This window comes from Pongo abelii, chromosome X (assembly GCF_028885655.2).
Source record: "Pongo abelii isolate AG06213 chromosome X, NHGRI_mPonAbe1-v2.0_pri, whole genome shotgun sequence".
Taxonomy (NCBI): domain Eukaryota; kingdom Metazoa; phylum Chordata; class Mammalia; order Primates; family Hominidae; genus Pongo; species Pongo abelii.
In genome coordinates, this window is record NC_072008.2 from 37894138 (window position 1) to 37912450 (window position 18313).

Consider the following 18313-nt stretch of genomic DNA (forward strand, 5'->3'; position numbering starts at 1 on the left):
ACAATATACTTGCACTTTGAAAAGCCTATGTGTGGTCTGGTTATTTTTAAAAGACCGGAAATGCTGGCCCTTTGAAGAATCACGCGTTTCCTCGGCCCAGAAAATAGACTGGGCTAGAAAGGCGCCCGGACTCCAATTCTGGGCCCGGGTGGTTGCAGTTTTTCAAAGGGATGTGAACGGTTTCCCAAGATAGGACCCAAGGGACTCTAGGACCCAGAGGCTGCGCGCAACGCCCGCAGGGCGAACTGTATCCTTTTGAGCTCCCGCGCCACGGCCTGAGCCGTCGTAAGGCGCGGGTTCGCGGCCCGCCAGGGGACGGTCACCACAGAGACGCAGCCGGCACTGGCGAGCGAGCGAGCAGGCGGTGCACGGAGCGCATGGGCGTGTCCCGGCGGGGCTGCGCAGCTCGCCCCACCCCACCCCACCCCAGCCAGGTCGGCAGCCCCCTCCCAGGTCCAGCTCCAGAGTCCAGGCCGGTCGGCCGGGCCCGCGTGCCCTCGGCGGGCTGCGCAGAGCGCGGGAGCAGTTTGGGGCTGGGAATGCTGGGAGCCCCTCGAGCAACGGCCGCCGCCGCCGCCGCCGCCACAGCCACACAGCCGCCGCCACTGCGTCCGTCCCCGGTGAGCGCCGCTGACGCGCGGAGATGAAATTCCCGGCCTCGGTGCTGGCGTCCGTGTTCCTGTTCGTGGCCGAGACAACGGCGGCGCTCAGCCTGAGCAGCACCTACCGCTCGGGCGGGGACCGCATGTGGCAGGCGCTGACGTTGCTTTTCTCGCTACTGCCTTGCGCGCTCGTGCAGCTCACGCTCCTCTTCGTACACCGCGACCTCAGCCGCGACCGCCCGCTCGTACTGCTGCTGCACCTGCTGCAACTTGGGCCCCTTTTCAGGTGCGTGCAGAAGCCCGGAGCCAGCCCTAGGCCGCAGCCCGGGTCCTATGGCCTGATCTCCCCACCTGCTCGAGTGGAGGGAGGCGGTTTTCCTGTGGAGACAGGTGGCTGGGCCCCAAGCCGGTCCGCCATGCCCCTCAGCCCCATTATTCCAGTCAGGAATGCGACGAATCATGGCATAATGGTTATAAAGTTGGGGCACACTGAATTCCTGTTAGGTTCCATCAAATGAAATAGCCAACATTCAACTGAAATTGACCAACAAAAATGGCAGTTTCTTGTGGTTCAACCTCATTAAAGACATTGGTTTCTCTGGGGTCAAGTAGGCTCTGACAGAATTGGCTTGTGTGGTCACAAACCCTTGGGAAGTGTGTTCTAAGCTGTGGTTATGGGGACAGCATGTACAGGTGATTTAATTTTAATTTATCAAACACATGAAGCTTACTGTGTGCCAAGCACTGTTCTAAAAGCTTTAACAATATTTAATTCTCATAGGGAAGTCAAGAAATCCATGCACCATTCTTTTCTCTTGGTGGCGTTACGAATATTATGGGATATGGAAACATATGGGGTTCTAGAAATGTCTTCCAACCCTGGCAAACTTATAAACGTAGCCATTAAAGCTGGTACACAATGCACCATGAAAACAAAACTTGCTGTGTGTTAAGTAAAGAAAAACTGTTAGTGACATTTCTGGAAATTAATTTTTATTAACACAAAGCAAGTAGAAATATATGGTAATAAAACAGACTGGCTTATCTAAGGAGTTTAAAATGTGTTGTTTTAGTACCTTTCATCTCTATAGGAAAAGCAAAACAAAGGCCGTCCATTTGGATTAGAAATAAGTTTTATAACACTGAATTTTAGACATAGGCGACAGAGGAATTTGAAGAGATGGAAAGGCCAGAGAGACACCTCAGCTGCCAGAAAATTCAGCTAGCCCTACCAGGAAATCTCTCTCTCTCTCTGTCTTTCTCTCTCTCTCACACACACACACACACGCGTGCGCACACACACACACGCGCGCGCACACACACATTGAGGAGCAAGATAAATTTTACAAAGTTATAATTTTTTTTTTTTTTTGAGACAAGGTCTTGCCTTATCAGCCAGGCTGGAGTGCAGTAGCAAGATCATAGCTCATTGCATCCTCCACCTCCTGGGCTCAAGTGATACTCCTGCCTCAGTCTCCAGAGTAGCTAGGACTGCAGGCAAGCGCCATCATGCCTGGCTAATTTTCTTTTTTTCTTTTCTTTTCTTTTTTTTTTTTTTTGTATTTTTTGTAGAGAAAGAGTCTCCCTATGTTGCCCAGGCTGGTCTCGAGCTCCTGAGCTCCAGTGATCCTCCTGCCTGGGCCTCCTAAAGTTCTCCCTATGTTGCCCAGGATGGTCAGGAACTCCTGAGCTCAAATGATCCTCCTGCCCAGGCCTCCCAAAGTGCTGGAATTACAGGCATGAGCTACCACACCTGGCCACAAGATTTTTGCACCTCATATTAAAGAAAACTGTTCCGGCTGACACACAAACTACTGACTTGTAGTTTGCACACAGTCACAGCAAACTTGGTGAACAAATTTCTCAGCCTCCAGAAGCTGCAGAATCCTAGAAAGGAAAATAAACAGGTACAGTGGCAGGAGTGGGAGGTTGCTGCTGACTTCCTGATAGCTGGGGAAGAGTCTGGGGAAAAAGAAAGGGAGGGAGGGGAATTTTAAAAGTCCTGCAACCTGGAGCCATTTAGTGAGGAGAGAGTTAGTCCTTCCTAGCCAGCTAAGCCCTGTGGTCTGGACTGTATTCTTGCTCAGTAAAATAAGTGTGATCTGACTTTGGGCGGGACACTTATCATTTCTTTCTTTCTTTCTTTTTTTTTTTTTTTTTTTTGAGACGGAGTCTTGCTCTGTCGCCCAGGCTGGAGTGCAGTGGCGCGATCTCAGCTCACTGCAAGCTCCGCTTCCCAGGTTCACGCCATTCTTCTGCCTCAGCCTCCTGAGTAGCTGGGACTACAGGCGCCCGCCACCACCCCCGGCTAATTTTATTTTTTTGTATTTTTAGTAGAGACGGGATTTCACCATGCCAGCCAGGATGGTCTCGATCTCTTGACCTCGTGATCCGCCCGCCTAGGCCTCCCGAAGTGCTGGGACCACAAGCGTGAGCCACCGCGCCTGACCTTATCATTTCTTAACATTATCTGTGAGAAGAAAACAGATAATGTTTAAGTGGAGTAACAGGAAAAAGGGGAACTGACATTTCTCAAAAGCTTCTTGTGCTAGATGGTTTGATATGTACTTACATGCCTCAATTCATTGAATACTCACCATGACATAGACGTAATTTTCCCCATTTTGTAGGTGAGGAAAATGAGGCCTCAGACTATGTTCTCAAGGCTCCTTAAAAAGAGCTAATTATATTCCCTGTGCTCAGTGGGAGAAAGCAGAGGACTGTGTAGTACATTCTATTAGTAGTTCCATTTTAAATTAAGAAAAAGTTTGGTCATCTTAGCAATCCAATAAATGATAATACCCTATCATTGCTGCCATTTAAAGTGTTTCTAAACACGAAGAGTAACCCAAGACAAAGCTAATGACATAATATATATAAAAACAGGATGACAAGTATAAACCTGAACTCAAGGAAACCTACCAAGATGTTAAGAATAATAATTTCTGAATAGTGGGGTTATGAGTGATAATATCCTGGAAAATATATAAAATTATATAATAAAACAATTATCTGCTTTTCTATATTTTTCAGTTTTTACCGTAAAAATATTTTAACTTTATTAAGGAAAGAAAACTTTTGGTGCTTTGAAGAGATAACTTCTCAGCTATATATAAAGTTTCAACACTATAAAAAGACCTATTTCCAGAAAGTTCTGAATGGGCCATTGTCTTCTTGGAGCAAAAACAAAATAAAAGATGAAAAACAAAACAACAGGCAAACCCCTTCCATCAACAAGGAGTCACTGATTCTAATGCAGCTGATTTATTTCAAGGAGACATTGGACCCATGACCTTGGAGCTGAGATACAAAATGTGGTTCCAAGTCTCTTAGCTTCCAGATTAAAAGAAAAGCAGTTTGTTGTTGTGTATTAGCCTGACTTAATATCTTACTGGAATTTCTTCCTGCTGACTGTTTGATTCTGTTTTAACTCTAAGACATCAACTTTACATAAAGATAAAAATTATTTCCCTCAAACAAAGGAGAGGCATGGTGATTCTTACCCCCTTCCTTATGGATTGGATTTAATAATATTTCTAAATTGTTTTTTGACAGTTTAACTCTTCTTGCCTTTGGATGAGTACTAGCCAAACTCGTGTTTTTGCCAGGTAGATGCTGCGTTTGAGTTCATGCAGCACGATGGCCCAGTTAAACTGCAATACATTACACTAATGATTCTGGGCTAAATACTACTAACTAGGCTTTGCTCCTTATTTCCTTTAGGGAGGCACAGGGAGAGCACCATATTTCATTTGTATCAGTCTTGTATTTAAAATGGTAGTTACAGTTTTTATGATTGTTTTCACATTAAGCCTGAGTTTGAATGATACGATCTTTGGATAATGCCTTGAATTTATTTATAATTTTAAGGAAAATCTTATTGTGCATTATAATAGATACTCTAGCAAACCAGAGCAGGGAAAAGATCTCTTACCTAAAACACAAAAACATTTTTAAAATTCTGTTTATCATTCTTTTACATTTATGCTAATTTTTATAAATTAATTGGGAGGAATAAATATAAATGAGTTACAAGTTCAAGGAATTCCCCTCATTTCTTTTTTATTACTGGTATAGTGAGGAAAAAATGGTACATGAAAAATCTGAGCTTATAAAATAAAGGCTAAGAAGTTCCCGAAACCTTTCCAGAACATTGCAAAATGATTCACCATAGTATATCTTTCTATATTAAACTTTATAAAGAATTTAAAATATTAATAGTCTACATTTGAAGAGAATTTTTTTTTTCATTTGCAAGGTGTTTTTACACACAGTATTTAATTTCATCCATGTAACCCCGTGAGTTAACTGTCATTATCTTATTTTTACAGTCCAGGAATTGAGGTTCAGTGAGATTAAGCAAGTGGCTTTTCTAAGGTTTTGCAGCATTTTCTATTTAACCAATTTGAGTTTTGTGTAGGCTTACAGAGTATGTGTGTCATGTGAAGATAATGTGGCTTATTGGAAATTATAGTATTTCTTTGGAAAAAGTATTTTAATTAGGGTCTCTGGTACCACAGATTATTTATGCTGACATCAGCGTGCATGATTTCAGCTAAGGAATAAGCTCCTTCTGCTATGATACTTGAAAAATGGGATATATGATGCTTGAAAATGGGATAAAGTAAAAAATAAGGATCAACCTACTGATTATCTACATTGGGGTAAGCAAACTGTACCCCACAGGCCTAATACCCCCATCACCTGTTTTAGTAGGTAAAGTTTTATTGGAACACAGCCTTGCTCACTGGTTTATATATTGGCTACAACTGCTTTCACACTGCAGAGACAGAATTGAGCAGTTGCAACAGAGACCATGGCCTGTGAATCATAAAATATTTACCTTTTTATAAATACTTCACAGAAAATTTGCTGTCCCTTGGTGTAGATGATACTGAAAAACTACCTTGAGTATTCAATTTTGATAAAAGTATCTAATTTCTGGCTTTATTTAGACCTCTCAAGATAACCAAAAAATAAGAACAGATTTTGAGTAATTAGATGAGTCTTGCGGAATTCCAAGAATAGTAGTTTGTTTCTTATCAGTTTTCCTAACCAACAGTGGCAGGAGGTCTTGGGGCCTTTTACAAATGTATTAAACACCTATGACTACATGTAAAACTCTATGCTAATACAAATGTATCACCTGGGAAAAAACAGTGGCTTACAAGAGGTTCCACCTGAGCTTTAGGACCTTCTTTCATTTCCATCAAATGATCATGGAAGTTTTACTTTGTCTACAATTCTGCAGAATGCTTCCAGTTTCATATAGCCCCTTCCTTGGCATCAGGACAATTACTTTCTCCTCTGAACCCTCATTTTGTTCATTCAGTTCTTAGCATATGCTGGTATTTAATTTGTTTGTTTTAGTCTTTCAAAACTCTGAGCTTGATTTTATTATGCAAGTAAAACATTTTTTGAAATGACAGAAGAGCAGAAAACAGATTTGCACAATGAGGAAAATAAAAGCTCTCATTTGACTGCTCAGACAGAACAATTCCTAATGTTTTTGTTGTATATCTTTACTAATATTTTTATAATGGTATGCTAGTAAACTGTTGGGGAAAACAAGCCCTGATTTTCAGTGTTTGCTGATTTCTCAAATGCGTATATTCTCATCATGATTGATCAAGCTACCAGTTGTTTAACAACTGGCTCAAAAAATTCCTATTTTAACAGTCTGCTCTCTTGAGTCAGTATGAGCCAGCTCAAACATTTCACTGTTTATATGTATGTGTGGGTATGTGTGTGTAATCTGTATATATTTTTTATATATGTGATTTTCTTTTTACAAAAAATGGAATTTAAAATATATGATTCTATTGTAATTTGCTTCTTTCACCTACCAAATATGGTAAAAATACGTAGCCTGGTCAACATAGTGAGACTGTTTCCTCACAAAAAATAAAATTAGCTGGGCACAGTAGCATGCATCTGGAGTCTCAGCTACTTAGGAGGCTCAGGAGTGAGGGTCCCTTTAGGCCAGCAGTTGGAGGCTGAGTGAGCTATGATCACACCACTGCCCTCCAACATCGGTGAGAGAGTGAGACTGTCTTTTAAAAAAAATTTATATATTGATATATGTACTTCTATACCATTGATGTTAAGGAATGTATAATGTTTCATTGAATTGATATATTAGGATTTATTTAATTATTCTTTCATTTTTGGGAACTTTAGAGTATTCCCAGCATTTTGCTATTATACATAATGCTATGATTTAAATTGTTGCAATACGTTTTCTTCTAAGTGAGATCATACGTGATAAAATATGTCATAACTAAAAGTGCTATATAAATATTAATTTTCGTTATTTATTATTATTATTGTGCATATGTCCCACTATCCCATTGAGATTGTGAGTGCCCCGAAATGAGGCAGGGGTATCCAGCTGTCTGCATTCCCCACAGCACTTAGTAAACCGCATCTGCATTCATCTCATATTTGAGAATAAAGATGATTATCAGTTTATTCTGTTTTTGTTTTGTTTTGGTTTGTTTTTTTGAGACAGAGTCTCGCTCTGTCACCCAGGCTGGCGTGCAGTGGCGCAATCTTCGCCTCCTGTGTTCAAGCAATTCTCCTGCCTCAGCCTCCCGAGTAGGTGAGACTACAAGGGTGCACCACCATGCCTGGCTAATTTTTTAATTTTTAGTAGAGATGTGGTTTCACCACGTTGGCCAGACTGGTCTCAAACTCCTGACCTCAGGTGATCCGCCTGCCTCAGCCTCCCAAAGTGCTGGGATTACAGGCGTGAGCCACTGCCCCTGGCCAGTTCATTCTATTTTCTAATCTTTGATGTGATCAGTGGTCCAACAGTGTAAAGTTTCTAGGCCTCATACAGTCCTCAGTCATTAATTTGAGTTTTCCTTCAGAGAAAATTCAACTGGACGTGCTTGGGATTGAACTCATGGCCTGAACTTCATTGACATTATTTCCAACTGAAAAAACTGGTCTGTGTGGTTTTACATTGTTTTCATGTAATATATTAAAGTGTTCTTGACCCCATGGGACAAAATGTCGTACACAAATCAACCCCCCCACACACACACCCACACACACCATGCACCTTCTTTCTCCTAGCAACAAATGAACAATGGTATTAATCACAAAATATGTCCACTTTGAACTCACCAGAAAGGTTCCTGCATTTCCTCTCTTACGTCAAGCTTTATTTTATTATTTCAAATTATAAATACATTCTAGTTGCCGTAGTCGCCTCAGGGTGAGAGTATAAAGTTAACATTATAACATAAACATTCAGTGAAATAGATTAAGCCATTAAAATCTTCTGGCAGCATCATAAGGTTGTTATAAAAGTGCATGTTAGAGGAGGGACAAAAAGTCCTTTAACAAGTTGTAAACCTACGGCCATGAATATTTTTCTCACTCCTAGGGAAAACACATTTTTAACCAGAATTTTATTATGAAAATTTTCAAACACACAGAAGACAAGTTTAAGGAATTCTATAGTGAACACCCAAGTACTCACCACCTAGATTCTACAATTAACATTTTGTTTCACATATTTATCCATCTATCAATTCGTGTGTGTGTGTGTGTGTGTACTTCAAAGTTAATCACATACATCAGTATTCTTCCCGCTTCAGCATCCATATTTTTACCTAGAGAGGAAATCCAAATTTTAAAAGCCAGGTATTCTCTCAGTCTGGAAAAGTCACTGATTAAGTCTGGGACTGACTTTAGTCCCGCCCTGTAAGGACTTATGAAAACAGAGATAGGTAACATGTTGTGGTCTCCCAGTGAAATGCTAGATGGCAAGCTGCCCTGTGCTGGAGGATTTCTGAGCCATAGCTTCTGCTTTAACTTGGGTGGTTTGGGGCATCTTTTGGATGTGGAACACACACACGTGTGTGCGTGCATGCATGCATGCAGTCACACTATATTATCACCATTTTTCACAGCAATATGACAAAGTGAGTATTATATCTGCTTTATAGTGGAGGGAATGTGCTGGGGTGGGGATAGTAGGTGACTCGGCTATGGCTACACAGCTAGTATGTGTCAGGAAGGGAAACTGCACATTTTTTCTGTGGCTCTGGAACTGGAACCACTTTCCATTCTCTAAGAGATTTCCTTGCTTCAGTGGCCTTTGGTATTACCTCTTCATTTGGTTCTCATTCAATTCCCATTGGCCTGCTGGAAAGCCTCAAGAGGACTGCATACTGAGAACTGGTCCTTGGAGTAGTTGATTTAGAAGAGTGACTATAGTTCAGAGTAGCCAAGTCAAGGCTTTAAGAATCAGGCTAAAGGTAAGTAGGATGAGCATGGAAAGTCAAAATCCTGTCTGTCTCTAATTATTATGATTTCCTGATTTGTTTTCAGGTGTTTTGAAGTCTTCTGGATCTACTTTCAGTCAGGCAACAATGAAGAGCCTTATGTCAGTATCACCAAGAAGAGGCAAATGCCAAAAAATGGCCTCTCAGAGGAGATTGAGAAGGAGGTGGGCCAGGCAGAAGGCAAACTAATCACCCACCGATCAGCGTTCAGCCGGGCGTCGGTGATCCAGGCTTTCTTGGGCTCAGCCCCCCAGCTGACCCTACAGCTGTACATAAGTGTCATGCAGCAGGATGTCACTGTTGGAAGAAGTACGTGTATTTTTTATTTCTGCCTGCATTTGGGTATCAAAATGAGAAGCAAAATATGCAGTTTATTTTGTTTCAAAGGAAATTTGTTCTTAAGTGCATTTAATTCTGAATCTGTGTTCTAGTTACTATGCTCAAAACTCAGTTAAAATAACAACGTTTATTTTGCTTATGACTCTGCATTCTAGGCAGGGCTCAGAAAGATTACCTAATCTGTGATCCACTATGGATCAGCTAGGGTGGCTCAAAGGTAGGGGGCTAGAATCTATTCAAGGCTCCTTCACTCACATGTCTTGTTGTTCACATGTTTTGATATCGGCTGTTGCTGGGAGTTTGATATCTTCTCCATTTGATTTCTCTGTGTGGGTGAGTTTGGGCTTCCTTAGAGCATGGTAGCTGCTTCCAAGGATGAGTGTTCTAAGAATGAGGGAAGGCCAGATGGAAGCCACATCAGCTTTTGTGATCCAGGCTTGGGAGTTGTGGGACATCACTTCTGCTTCCTTCTCATTGTTGAAATACTCACAGAGTTCTGCCCAGATTCAAGGGAAAGGAGAGGGAAGCAAACTCTGACTCTTGTTGTGGAATGGTAGAGTTCTAGAAGATCATGTGGGACCAAAAATACCACTGTGGCCATTTTTAGAAAATATAGTTTACCAGAGGCTGAAAACACAGCTACTGGAGGCTGCTCCTCTTGGGATTTCACTCTGTCTTTCAGTGCTAGTTCTAAACTAGTTGAGACAGTTGGCTTAACAACTTTGTGGTGAATAATGGAACAAGGCCACTTTTCTGTCTTCTTAGACTTGTAATAGGTATATCAGTTTATAAGTCAAGACAATGTTCTACCTTTGGGCTATTCTCACATCATCAGATTAAGAGCAGATTTTGGTTAAGTTAAAAAAAAAACACTATTTGCATCAGAGTCAAGATTTTAACGAAAAGCCTACAAATGAGAAGTGGAAACAACCCCCTCCCAAGTATTAATATTATGGGTAAACGAAAACCATTATCGTAAGTTTTATTATCGGTATACAAAATGATTTAAAAGCCTTAAGTTAAGAAAATACATGTGTAAGAAAACATTGAATATAAGAAAGACTTATATTTATTTTACTTCACTCAGTTTTATCCTCTTTCTGCCTGTGTTTTAGACTGGCTGGTAATAATTCGTGTCAGAGTCACAGGATACTTACATGTTAGAGCCATCTCCCTTATCCAGGTTGCCTGATTATGATTCTTAAAATATGAGTCAGGATCTTAAGTAGAGATCTTGAACCTTAGTGGATCAACATTTATATGTAAATACTTTCCACAACACCTGGTAGGGAGTAAAAGCTCAATGAATATAGCAACATCCGTGTTCCCTAAGGAATTATAACTGGAATGAGTCTTGACCAAGCTGCATGCCACTATACTCTTTTTCCCAGTTTATTGTTTTTCCAAGTGGCAGGGATACAGCAAGAAATCAGATGTGATGATAGCCTATTTGATTTTTAGAGGTAGATCCAATTTTTTTCCTCAAGTTTTTTTAGTGAAGATTGTCTCACAGTTGAAGGGTTGGCAGACTACATCCCATGGGCCTAATCTGGGCACTGCCCGTTTTTGTCAATAAAGTTCTATTGGAACGCAGCCCTGCTCTTTCATTTATGTATTGTCTGTGACTGTTTTGGAACTAAAACAACAGAGTTGAGTAGTTGCAATAAACATAATGTGGTCCACAAAGCCTAAAATATTTACTAACTTTTTACAAAGAAAGTTTGCCAACCCTCGTTATAATTTTTCAGACATAATTCTGTTCAGGAAAAATAAAATCTATCTTGTAAAATGTCAGTGTCACAAGGGATATCTGAAATGTCCCAAAAGAACTTGGAAAAACAGAAGTCCTCTGAGAGTTAAATGATAAATCAAATAGATATGGAAAAAGGAAGTGAGCATGGTCTTGTTAAAAAGATAGATGGCTGCCATTTATGCAGGTCTTGACTAACCCCAATCACTGCCTTAACATATGTAAGGAAGGAATATCTCACCCGGAAAGGGTAAGACCCTTATGAATGGAGCACGGTCTAGGGTGTGTCACAAAGGCAAATGTTGGTAGTGTCTGTCATATGGTTAGAAATGCATTTGGTGCAAGGAACAAACACCTAACTGTAAAGTTAACCTAGAATTTATTTTTCTTATCTAACTGGAAATTGGAAGTAGACAGTTGCTGACAGTATTTCAGCTGCCCAATAGTGGCAAAGTTGATGTCCCTGCCAATCCATTGGCCTTTTGCTTGGGTTGCTACTGCAGTTCCAACCATCATAGCTACATTCAAAATAGGAAGAAGGGCTGAAGAAGGAAGGGTAGATATATTTCTCTTTTTATTAATGAATATAGCTTTTGCATAAATCTCCCTAATAGACTTTACTTTGTCTTCCTCCTTTTATTAAAAACTATAGCTTTTCCAGAAATCTCCCTAACAGAAATGACTTTAGGTCTCTGACCAGAACTATCAGTCATTTAGCTTAAAGGGATGCTAGGAAAGCCAGGTCTAGGAATGTTTGCCACCAATGGCTTAGACTAGTATTCCTCAAACTTCCCTGATGATGATGATTAGAGTTACCTGGGGGCTTGTTAAATATATAGATTACCAGGATTCATCTCTGGAAATTGTGATTTGCTGTGTCTGGAATGGGAGCCAAGGTTATGTCTTTTCTTTTTATTTCCCTTTTGTTCTTTAAACAAGGGCTCCAGGTGATTTTATTATCAGCAAACTTTGAGAACATTGGATTAGACTAGTCATGGCCTGCATGTGGTTGGGCCCATTGCCACCCATAACAAAACCATGTTCTCTTAAGATAGTGAGAGGAATGGAAAATGAATAGGCAACTGACAGTGTCTGCCACATCATCTAAATGCAGTCCAGACCAATAGAGATGTGTCCCTCTTGACAGAAGGACATAGAGTCCATCACAACATGACCCTATTCAGCATTCAAATTCTGTAACTCTCTCCTCTCTCTCTGATTCTGTGCTCATTGAGCAAACATTGATGGATTTGGCATTAGCAGAGTTTGCTGTGAGGGAGAGAAGGGAGAGCCAGCTACATGGTCACTGGAGAGTTATTGTTTTTCTTCAATAGCAATATAATTCAAATAACATAAATTTCACTACTTTGGGTGTACAATTCAGTAGGTTTCAATATGTTGACAGTGTTATACAATCATCACCACTGTCTAGTTTTAGAACATTTTCATCACACCAAAAATAAGTCCCCTATTCATTAACAGTCACTCTTCATTTCCCCTGCCCCTAGCCCCTGGCAGCCTACTAATCTACTTCCTGTCTCTATGGATTTGACTATTATGAATCTTTCATATCAGTGGAATCATATGCTATTGGGAAGTTTTCTTTCTCATAGTCAGTGAATAACGGACACTGTGTCTGTGAGCTTCAGTCTTGGGTGAGTTTGGACATCCTGAGATTCCCTGAGTCTAATCAGTTCTCAGCAAGGGCTTGCTCAAGTCTCCGGATCTTGGAGGATGGGTTGGGTTGAAGCCTAAGTGAGCATACCAATGTTACTGTGCTTTGTGAAGACCCCTGCAGCCTGCCATTTGGCTTGCCTGGCCCTCACAGTGCCCTTCTCTATTCCACTCAAGGTGGTAATGTTGGTAGTAAAAATGACTGTTTCATGAACCCTTGATTTGTGCCAGGCACTGTGATAGGCATCCTTGTGTTTCATTTTCACAGTGTCCCTGAGGTAGATAATATTATCTCCATCTTACTAAAGAGGGAAATTGAGCCAGACACAGTGGCTCACACCTGTGATCCTAGCACTTTAGGACGCCAAGGTGGGCAAATCGCTTGACCCCAGGAGTTTGAGACCACCCTGAGCAACATGGCGAGACCCCATCTCTACAAAAAATACAAAAATTAGCCAGGAGTGGTGGTGCATGCCTGTGGTCCCAGCTACTTGGGAGGATAAGGCAGGAGGATTGCTTGAGCCTGGGAGGACCTTGCCTCAAAAAAAAAAAGAGGAGGAAAATTGTACTCATAGTCGGATAGAGGAGCCAGAATTTGAGGTTAGATTTGTGTGACTTTATTTATGGACTCAATGAGTATTTCTTGGGTATGTTCTGTGTTTCAGACCCTGTGCTGGTCTCTGAGGATAAAGTGGTGAATAAGGTAGGCAGGCCCCAATCATCTTCGAATAGGATATATAAACATCAGACAAATTATTAATCAAATGCATATTTTATTTAAGGTAAATCCTGCAAAGTGAAAGATAAGTAGCCTATCTGAGGGTATATTGGGGGTTGTCTAACCAAGTCTGGGAAATGAGGCAAAGGTTTCCAAAACTTAGATTTAAACTGAAAACTGCTAGATGAAGAAAAGAAGCCAGGTGAAGAAAAATCAGGAAAGAGCATCCCAGGATTTCAAGCTTTATTCCAGAGGCAATGGGAAGGCACTGATGAGTTTTAAGCAACAAGTGTCATGATCAAATTTAGTTTTGGAAACTGATTACTCTGCAAAATGTATTGGAAGAGAGTGAAGAAAGAAACAGAGAGGCTAGGAAGTGGGCTACTATAGTTGTCAAGGTGAGAATAATGGCCTGGACTGGAATAGTCAGAGTGGATTATTGGAGCAATATTAAGAATGCGTAAGCAGAACAATGTGATGATTGATTGGATATGAAGGTGAGGCAGTGAGAGATGTCAAGAATAATTCCCAGTTCCTGATATGGACTGTTGTAGCCGTGCATCTCCATTTGTCTTGGTAGTGACAGGTTTGCGAGGTATATTTTACTTTCAGTTCCAGACTTAAAGAAATGAATACATTTTAAAGATTCTATTTAACTCATGAGAGAACAAGCAGATGTTCGGACCAGCTTATAAGATAACCCAAAAGACAGACCTAGGAATATTGACTAGAGATATAAAAATGAGTGTGTAAATGGAAGTAAAACTGGTTTTATTACAGCATGAGAGGGGTGACATTTGAACCTCTACTGTACAAGACATTGAGCATGTCTGTTAGTGACTTATAGCTTACAGAGGAATGTAAATGAGCTCACCGGCAATACAAAGCTAGAATCAGAGAACCTGGGTTGGTATCCTGAAGACAGGACAATGTTTTGATTGAAACACATTTTTTTTGTTGTTGCTAGAATGTTTAAGTCAGGTACAAAGTTAGACTTTCCTCAAAAAGACGGTCCAGTTATTAGGGTGAGCAGGTTCCTGTCAGAGACATTTCGAGGCCGGGCTTGATCAGGGCTCAGTGGACACCAATAATATCACAAAGTTGAGGTTGTCATGAAGGCAGCTCCCTGACCAAGGAGGGCCTGGAGCACAGTGGGCGGGAATAAGCACTGGTACTTGGAGAGGCTCAGGCTAGTGGGAAAATCGACGAGGGCTGATCAAAACAAAACTCACCAAGACCATGTGAGGGCAAAAAGGAGTCTTAGAAAGGAGATTCTTCCCTGCTCCACAAAAGCCTAGCTGCAGTTTCCTGTTAGCCACTTGGACGGCTTTCTGCGAGGTCAGTATGCCCAGTGCCTGAGCTCATCCACACCTGTTTTCCTGGTTGTTATTCTCTAGTATCTGATGGCCAACATGCTGGAGCAGGCAGGCAAGGAGGCCCAGAACAGTTGCAGGGTGCGCATCACACCAGAACACATAGAGAGGGCCATGCACAAGGATAAGCAGCTCAGATGCCTCTTAGAGGATGTACCCACCATTAGATTGATGAGGTGCCCCAGTCCGAGAAGGAGGGATGCTTGGGTCTGAGAATCTGGCAGGACTTCATCAACAACTTCATCCAGCCTCAAAAATTCCCATAGATGAGAGACCCCAGGATGCTGCCATCAGCCCATGCTATTAAAGTCTTTAATAACAGTGTCCCTGACTTCTCTCAGGTTCTCTCATTTTGGGTTGGAGGTGTCCTTGAGACATCCAGGAGAAGCTATCCCATAGAGAGCTGAATGGGTGGAAGGTGTTGCCAGTGTGGGATGTTTGAATCAGTGATTTTAGCAGGGGCAGTTTCCAGTGGTTGGTGAGAGCACTGGCCCTGGCGGGAGGAGCTGACTGGGGATAAAGATATAGAGACTTCCTCATTGGCTTTGAACTGGAAGGCCTTGTGAAGCCAGGGAGTTGCTCGGGGCCTCCTAGGCTTGATAAATTCCTAACCTGATGCTGGGACCTAGGGTGGAGCTGCAGACTCTGACTGAGGCACGGGAGGCTTTATTCAGAATAGCAAAGGTCTGAAGTCAGAGGGCAGTGGCCACAGGGGTGGGTGGAGAGGGGGCACACTGCATACTAGCTGGCATGAACTTCATGGGACAGGCTTTACATGGAGATTGAGGAGTGATGGGGAAAACATAAGGAAAAATGCAAAAAAAAAAAAGTTATGGTCATGTTATTTTATTTATTTATTTGTACCCTGCCTCATTCCAAAAGAGGACTTGAGACAGGGATTAGTAACTGATACTATGACACTTTGTTTGGAATATATTCTTCTGTCCTCTTGTGGACACTGTTAAATTAAGTAGTAACATTATATAAAAGCTCTCTGGCCTAGGACATGCAATCCAATCAGTTCTTAATGGTTACGAAATATTACAAAACTTATTTGTAAATGTATTCCATTATAAACACAATTATCAATCGCATTCCCAGAAAAATAATCTGTATATGATCATGTATTTCATAGAACAGCATAGAGTTATCAATGGCCAAAAACAGGTTCAAAAGGTATACAAATAACCTATGTAATTCTGTCTTGAGTGATGGCCTCTAAAGCATGTACTGTACTTTTAAAAACTTGTGCTCTGTACTGTTTAAAAAAGGTGTCACATCAAGTGTTGTAGCAATCTGTCCCCTTGCCTGTGAATGTCCGTATTTTAGGTTTTCACCTGTTCCTTGAATCCTCTGTGGCCACATTCTGTTGCCTGTTGGCCAGAGGCTGCCCAGCCAGATTCAATAACAGATCAGACAACCTGGGTTTGAGATCCTAGTTCACCACTTTCTGGCCATGTGATCTTGGACTTTCATTTAGTCCTGCCGGGCAGGTTTGCTCATGTGTAAAATAGCGGAGAGTCCCTCTATCTTTAGTTTTCCCAAAGATTGAGTCCACTTTGGATATGCACAGTGTGGCCCTTAATAAACAGCTGCATCTGTCTCCTCCCCTAACCCCAGACACGCAGGCAGGCTTCCCCAGGGTACATCTGGGTCTGGTTCTCAGGTTACTGTTGGGCACTTGGGTCACTGGCTGTGAGAGCGACATCCTGCTGAGCCCTGTGGAGAGACAGGAGAGTGCCTAGCACAGGAAGGAGACAGCGGAAGAGGGACACGAGCCAGGCGGTCCCCACTCTGGTGTCCCTTTTTCTCCTCCTGCCTTGTGACTCGCCCTCTCTCTGCCTCTGTCTAAGCAGAAGGACCCAGCTTGGCCTTTGGCTAATTCACAGGAGTGTCCCGAGAATGAAGGAAATAGCGGTCATGTGTTTAAAAACTGGGCTGTGAGAAACCCATGTCCTGGACACAAAGATATTTCACTTTGGCCAGGGGAGGGGGCGCTGCTGTCGCCATGAAGTGATGAGCTGAAGGAGACTCCCCACCTGAACCTGCTGGAGAGAGGCCTGCTTGCAGCTCAAATGCACAGAAGAGGAAGTGAGCAGGTGGGCTAAGGCTGGGAATGCTCTATAGTTCTCCAAAAGGAATCATGCAGTGGTGGGGTGGGCAGCTTGACAATGAGGTGCCTGGAAATATGAGGTTCAGTGGACATGATATGGCAAGAAAGACTTCTGGGATTTAGACAAGCACATCTTCCACATGGCCCTAAGGACAACCCTGACAGTACTAATCTCTAATATATTATTTCCTAAAGCGCAGTCTACAAAGTGGCGTCTTACAACTCAATCTGGATGGCAGATAGGTTTGCTAGTTCTAAGCAGACATCTTAAAAGAAAATTAATAAGCTGGTAGCATTTGAAAATCAATAACATTTTACCTGAAAGTCTGGATTTCTGGCTCTCTTGAGAAGTAAAAAGGAGGGTACACATGATTACAGTCACATAGAGATGACTAGCTACTGCTCCATGAAGACTGGGCCTCTGGTTTGCCACATTCCTTCCACACTCTTCCCTATGAAGTCCCATATCTGATTCACTTCGTTATTTTATAGTAGTTGTCTGATTAATGGAGATACTTGAGTTTGTTACTCTCACTATAAGTTAATTCTAAGTTCACAGTATTCAGAACAATCAATCTCATTCAATGAAGTAGTATATTGTGCATTGCTTCTCAAAATATCATTGGGGTAGGACCAGTAGTAGCAAACTTCCTTGTTTTTCTTGTTCCAGTAAATTGTGAACTGATATGAGGTTGTATTACTAGTATGCCACTCATATTTGACTTGTCATTCGAGTTTAACAACTGCACTGATATATACCTTGTTGAAAAAGTGAGCCCACTAATTTAAATGTTGTGGCTACTTCAGATGCTATACAGATTCCTAAATGCCAGCTCTCAATGTCCATACTTATCATAACTGACTGGTAACAGATATTTCATTGTACCAGTCCTCAAACTTTTTAGATTTAGATTTTAAATCTAATGAAAAGCAGTAAACAGGACCTACAGTTGGTATTGTTTCTCCTTCAGAGTCTTCATGAAAACAGATTTATCCTTCTTATATTTAGGACTTTAGCATAATACTGGTGAAAATGTTGCTGAACTACTTCTGTTAAAGCAAAAGATATTAAGGAAACCAATTAGCATCAGTGGGGCATGTTAGATGTGGCAGATGTGAGATTGTTGAGTTCTGAAACGTAGGATAAAAAGAATTCACCAAGGCAACTGTGAAAGGGAGTCTTCATGAAAGGAGAGGCAGAACTGGGTTCTGGTCTCCTACAGTGTAGTTTACTTGGGGGCCCATCAGTTTCCAGTGAGAAAAATGGAAAAATTATTTCAAAGGTCAGCTAGAGATGTGTAATTATGACTGTGCTCTTTTCCTAACAAAATAGTTCTATGGAAAATGGGTAAATAGGGTTCAGAGTACACAATTCTTTTAGGGTCTCCATTTTACAGCTGAGGCCACTGAGGCCCAGTGATAGTAATCAGATCTTGTAAAGTCATAT

The 18313-nt window shown here is 41.6% G+C and overlaps 1 protein-coding gene across 1 annotated transcript in view; it reads left to right on the forward strand.

Annotated features, from left to right (window-relative positions):
* The first annotated feature begins 448 nt into the window (after nt 1-448).
* The window catches only part of XK (X-linked Kx blood group antigen, Kell and VPS13A binding protein), a 45470-nt gene continuing 27605 nt past the window's right edge, over nt 449-18313 (forward strand). Inside the window, exons 1-2 of the mRNA XM_002831516.5 lie at nt 449-888; nt 8946-9208. Coding sequence (XP_002831562.1) covers nt 644-888; nt 8946-9208 — 508 coding nt within the window. The 5' untranslated portion in view covers nt 449-643. The remainder of the gene's footprint in view (nt 889-8945; nt 9209-18313) is intronic.